Source organism: Nelusetta ayraudi, unplaced genomic scaffold (assembly GCF_046127955.1).
Source record: "Nelusetta ayraudi isolate G7.1 ecotype Tasmania unplaced genomic scaffold, CSIRO-AGI_Nayr_v1 ptg000002l, whole genome shotgun sequence".
NCBI classification, from domain to species: Eukaryota; Metazoa; Chordata; class Actinopteri; order Tetraodontiformes; family Monacanthidae; genus Nelusetta; species Nelusetta ayraudi.
The window spans coordinates 6,126,401-6,132,400 of NW_027466052.1; the positions used below are offsets into that span (position 1 = coordinate 6,126,401).

The 6,000-nt window shown below is 44.4% G+C and overlaps 1 protein-coding gene across 2 annotated transcripts in view; it reads right to left on the reverse strand.

Annotated features, from left to right (window-relative positions):
- The window catches only part of LOC142884107 (E3 SUMO-protein ligase PIAS1-like), a 53,106-nt gene extending 48,025 nt beyond the window's left edge, over positions 1-5,081 (reverse strand). Inside the window, exon 1 of one of the 2 annotated variants that reach the window (XM_076019584.1) lies at positions 4,956-5,081. In XM_076019584.1, the coding sequence (XP_075875699.1) occupies positions 4,956-4,979 (24 nt within the window). In that variant the 5' untranslated portion in view covers positions 4,980-5,081. The remainder of the gene's footprint in view (positions 1-4,955) is intronic. The other variant, XM_076019595.1, reaches the window with a different exon arrangement.
- Between the last annotated feature and the right edge of the window lie 919 nt (positions 5,082-6,000).

Consider the following 6,000-nt stretch of genomic DNA (forward strand, 5'->3'; position numbering starts at 1 on the left):
TTTTTAAGTTAAAGGTCCTGCGTCATGAAAAAACAGAACAGACCAACACTAAGAAGCAAATACTTTATACTTAAAACAGTGGGCATCATGTTCCTACTAGAGCTATGGATGCTTTGTTGCATCGTCCACATTTGGAGGGAAAAAAAGGCGGGAATCTTTCAGTGCGCAGTGACAATCTGCAATATGTACTTGGAAAAAAAAGACATTTTAGCAGTTGATAAAAAGCTGGATTCAATCACTCATGCCAATGAGGCCCGTGAGGTGTCGAGGCTGATTCAAACTGTTAAGCACCGTGGCTGCCGTGTAGTTCTGGTGCAGTTCGCAATGTCATGCTGGATCGTACTCTCACTGGCTGTTCTTGTTTGGAGTTTTTCCACAAAGACAACGCACTCCATGTTGCAATAACTGTGTTTGCCTGTCCGGCAGAAAGGCAGTGGGTGACCATGGCCTCTTTCAGCCAAGAACACCGTGAAAAGGCAGAACAAATACGGCCAACCCCCCGCCTGCACTTCCCGTGTGATTCGACAGGATTTGGTGAAATGAACTCAATGGCACCTTTGAAGACAAACATAGATTTTCTTTCTTCCCCCATCATATTAATTTCACTAACACAAGCTGCGTTTCCATTACACCTCGAATTGCGCGAAACCTAAATATCGTAATAAAAAACTGGTCATGGAAACGCCTAAACTTCGAAAAACCTCTCAAATATCGCGAAAAGGTTTTTGGAAACTATTTTTTCCACATTTACGCGACAGACGGGGTCACGTGACCAGTTCACTTCAAGTGAAAGTGGCTCTTTGCGTTTGGACAGAGGAGGAGGCGGAATATTTTTTTTTAAAGGTAATCAAAGAGAAAAAAATAACCACGACTCCTGACAGCAAACAAACATAAACAAACTAAAGCAAATGTAATTCCCATTATGAGAATTACGGCTTATTCACTTCACACCATTCAATGGAAACACCTGCAAGTCGCAACTGTGCTTTTGTCGAAACTTCAGAAACATTGCATTTATTTTGTGAAAAATAAAATAATAAAATAATGGAAACGCAGTTACTTTCAGAACTGCAGTTTGGCCAACAAGCCACAAAGAGTGTTTAAAAAAGGAGAGTGGTCACTGCCCTTTTAAAACAGGTCTGTCCCTCAGACCCTCAGCTCAATCTGTTGTACCAGCAGCTTTTGCATTGACACAGATCCGTCCGTCGTGCTGCCTGCAAACGAGAACGTTTTTTTGTTTCTCCGTTCCTCCATCACACCCCTCAAGTGCAAAGTATTGTCAACAGCTCCGGTTTAGTTATCTGAATCAAACCAAACGCGTCACAGGAGCTGAGCACTTGCCATTTTTAATGAGCTGGAACAGCGGAACCAAAACAGAGCGACTGATGTGAGTGACAAGGTAATAGCACTTTGAGTTAATGTGAGCGGACGGAGCTCTGTGTGTGTGTGTGTGTGCGTGCGTGCGTGTGTGTGTGTGTGTGTGTGTGTGTGTGTGTGTGTGTGTGTGTGTGGGTGTGTGTGTGTGTGCGCGCGCATTCTGCAGCAGTGCGTAAATTCCCTGTCAGAGACGAAGGTGACGGGCGAGCAGCTGAATCAATACTGTGAAAAATGAGGGCGGAACCAAGTCTCGAAAAATGTTCACCCCAAACCGTCACACCTTATCTGAACTCCCGCCAAAAAACGAACGGGACGGACGAAGACACGCCGACTTGTAGTTATCAGTTCAGTGCCACGTTGCATGGTCTGCCTGTATCTGTCTGGAATCCTACACACACCGAGTGACGAGCGAGTGCGGTCACATGACGAGCCATAATCACGCCGAGGCTTATGATGATACTTTCCATTTTACACTAAGGAGTCGAACTGTCTGAGTTCACAGCCTGATGACATCACCAGGCTGTCCTCTTCAAGATGGAAAGTCAACCCTAGGCAATCAGAAGAACTTGAGTTTTGAACTCAATGTGGATGCCCCGTTTAACAGCAGTTGTGCATTACACGGTTTATAAGTCACATTTCCTACTTGGGGGGGGGGGTAAATGAAGTTGTACTCAGTATTGACTACCTGCACACGTGACGATACAATGCTTTTCGTGTGCAAACTAGTGAGCATAGAACTGTTATCAGAAGGAATTGGCTCATACTGCCAAGAACAGAAGGGCACATCCTTCTTGGTTTTCTGACTAAAAGGTGGATAAGCAGCAAGCAGCCTCCTGGTGAGCTGTTGCATATATGAGGAAGCTGCAAATTTCCTGTGCACGTGATTCAAAGATCACACGCACATATATTCAACCCAGGAGCTCGTGAGACGAATAACCTTTAAGTTAAAATGTCCATTTTGATGACTAATTTGCTGAATAACTGGTTGCAGATCGCCTGTAGCAAGCAGTAATTCCTGTCCCAAAGTAAAGCATTGAATATTGGGCAGAAGAGAAGCAAAAACTCTTCAGATTTTGGGAGAAAGTTGACCTTTATTTATTTTTTTTGTAAAATGTCATCACTCCATCCCAGTTGGCATTTGTGAAGCTCTGTCATTCTTAGCAGATTACTTCTGAACGTATAGTTAGTTTTAAAAGGTCACAGTGATTTTAAGTTATTACTGAGTTCAGCTAAGTTGAAACTTGAAACTTGGGAAGAGGCCCTGGAGGTTCTGGCACATCTGTACCTTACAGTTCTAAAGAGATGCATCGAATTAAGAGGACATCCAGCCTGACTCATTACGGTGCTTAAGAACCCTCAGGAGGGGTCATCACCTCAAAGCCAGCATCTCTGGAAAACCCGAAAGTTATTTTTTGGCTATTATTCAGAGTTTTTACACCTGAAAATGGTCATTTCACAAATGTTGTCTCATCTGACTTAATTCCTGGAGGGGGGGGGGGCCAGGTGGCACAGAAGAGACGTACTCTCTGAGTAGGAAGCAGGCAAACATGGATGGACGGATGGATGGATGGATGGATGGATGGATGGATGGATGGATGGATAGATGGATAGATAGAACCATTTTAACCTTTCACTGACAGAAAATAAAACCACAGCAGGCTTTTTTCGACCCTAAATAAAGCTCTCAAAACTGTGCACGTCAAACCATCATTCACGAGAGCGGCTTCCTCCAAGTGGGAGGATGTGAAGCATCACCAGAGGTGTGATGTTCGCTCGGCCAAAAGCCAGATGAGCGCTCGGTGATTTCCTTCCCATTTGTCAAGGAAAAGGGTCATGAGATCAGTTCACTTCAAGTGAAAATGATGCATTATGTTTGGATGAAGGAGGAGACGGAGGAACGGAAACTAGAATTATGTCCAGTGAGAATTACAAGAATTCTCGTGGGACGAGATTTTATGAGAATTACATCTTATGTGCTTCACACCATTCAATGGAAACACCTGCAAATCGCAAATGTACTTTGTCAAAATATTAGAAATATTGCTTTTATTCTGCTAAAAACTGTAACGAAAACTCTCCTTTTGAAGGCCTTAAATTATGAAAGTAAACGAGAGAACATGAAAGCAGGCACATGATAATTAACCTTTGAGAGTACTTGGAAGTTTAAGTTTCCCAAGTGGAAGTGACAAAATATGTGATTATTTTTTTGGCATTTGAAAAAAACAAAAAACAAATCAGAAAAGGAAGTTGAAGCTTATAACAGAGGTGGGCAAACTTTTTGACTGTGGGGCCACAATGGGTTCTAAAATATGTGTCCTTGAAGCCCCACGGTATTTAGCTCTTTATTGAAATGACACAGCTACTTTATGACTTACTTATTATCAATATAATTTCTTCAAGTTCGGCAGGCTGGAGTAAAAAAGCTTGAAGGGCCGCATAAATTATCAGTATTATTATTATTATTATTATTATCATTATTATTATTATTATTATTATGGGCCCCGGGCCATAGTTTGCCCATGCCTGGCTTAAATAATAATTTTTGAGGGAAGAAAAAAAAAAGTCCATCCAACATCATCAACACCCAGCTGGAGGTGATCAACCGACACTGACAAGGAAGGAAGACAGGAAGGAAGGAAGGAAGGAAGGAAGCGCCTGGCTTTTGGTTGGGGATTCTGTCATTTGTCAGTGAAAGCCTGTAATCTTTGCCACATCTGCCTTCTCAAACGACAAGAGCAGCTAAAAACCCGCTTTATTAAAGGGCGGACAGCAGCAGCAGGCACAAAGGAGCACGTATGGATCCAGGCTGAACAAACACAGGGGGGCAGGGGGGTCGTGGTGATGGGAAGGGGGGCAGGGGGGCTATAAATAGTCTGTTACCAATCGATCAATAGCCGGGACGAGAAACGGCACTGGTGCACAGATTCAATCTGGGAAACATCGTTTCATCTTGAGTCAAAAAAATAATGATAATAATAAAATATATATTTATATATAGGACGGTGAGGGAATCAGGTGCACCGTTACACGCGGCGGCAGCGCGTCTTTCACGCGAGCCAATCAACAGGTAACCGAAGTCGCGCGGCTGCTAACGAAGCGGGCGCCGTTACACCGGCTGTTGTAACGGCGCGCTTTTTTTCTCCGCCACCGGCAGACACAAACACCGTCAAACAACACACACACACACGCACGCACGCACAACCCGCAACGGACAGAACCAGACACACCAGGTGGAGCGTCATGACATAAACCACACACGGTTCCACTGTATTTCGCTGCCCCTGTCATGAGGTGGTGTGCCGAAGAAAATAGTCCGCTCGGCCAAAGCGGCGCATCTCTTAACGTCAACATAAACACGCTTCGCAGCAGCGCAAGCTTTTTTTGGCGCTCGCCGACCCAAGTTAAAGTTGTCGCTGCCGCCAAAAGCGCGCCGCCCGGGCGGTGACAACGCACCACCTCGCCGCCGGCACCCCGGGCACCGCAGCCCGCCCGCAAGCCGGCCGGCCGGGAGCCGCCACAAGACAGCCGCAAAGTAGCGAGCAAAAAAATTTTGTGGATGATTTCGGGCTGCGCCTTACCTTCAGTTCCGCACTCTCCGCCATCTTGTATTTGTGTGCGCAGGCGCGGTGAGGCGTTGTCACATGACTGGGACGCGCAGGGGGCGCCGCCGCGTGCACGCGCACAGGAGTGCGTTGGTTGAGGTGGGGGGGACTTGAAGGCTTATCGGTGAGACATACTATGAAATCGAAGGGGAATCGAAGAAAGCAGGGAAACTCGTCATGTATTTGATGTGTTTGTCTTTGACTCTGGACTCCAGTGGCGCAGCCTTACATGAACTGCAGGCCTATGTGTGAACTCTAGAGAGCCCCAGAAAACAGCCTCTGGCTGGGTTTTTCTCCTTAATCTGATGCAGACAACACCTGGTTTGACTATCAGTGGGTTGTTGGCCCTTTGTGACATCACAAAGGATGGGTATTTTTGTATTTTGTTTCTCACAATGTGATTGATCGAATGTGATTGACTTCACATTGGTCATGATGACCGACAGCAAAATGTATCACACATTTCAACAACCTGGTGCAAACACATTTGAAAGTGCTAAGATTTGTTACTTTAAAGTTATGCTTTACCATTAATAAAGGCATTCTATTCCATTCTGTTCTATTCTATTTAGTAGAATGATTAATTTATATTAAAAAAAAAAAAAAACTGGTTCTTGAAGACATTTCGCCTCTCAGCAAAGCGGATGATAGACGAAACGTCATCAAGATCAGAAGAACAAGTCCAGTTGCCCTAACTTAACCCTTCTACTTTAAGATGACATGGATGACTGAGAACCTTCGTAGACATTCTATTCTATTGTTTTCTATTCCTCATGATATTTAATGAGTTGTTTTACATGTGTCTCTGTTTCACTTTATGTGAAGTAATTACTTGTGAAAGGCTGATGAAATTCAGATGAACTGAAGAGCCAACGCAGACCCGTTACTACAACAGGCGATCCTGATGGTGTGTCCATGGTTCACTGTTCAGGATGATATCTGTATTACTTTTTATAATTAGACGGTGGCACTTTTTATTTTGCCTTTGTGGACCCTTATTTCTTCTCAGATCATCGATAAA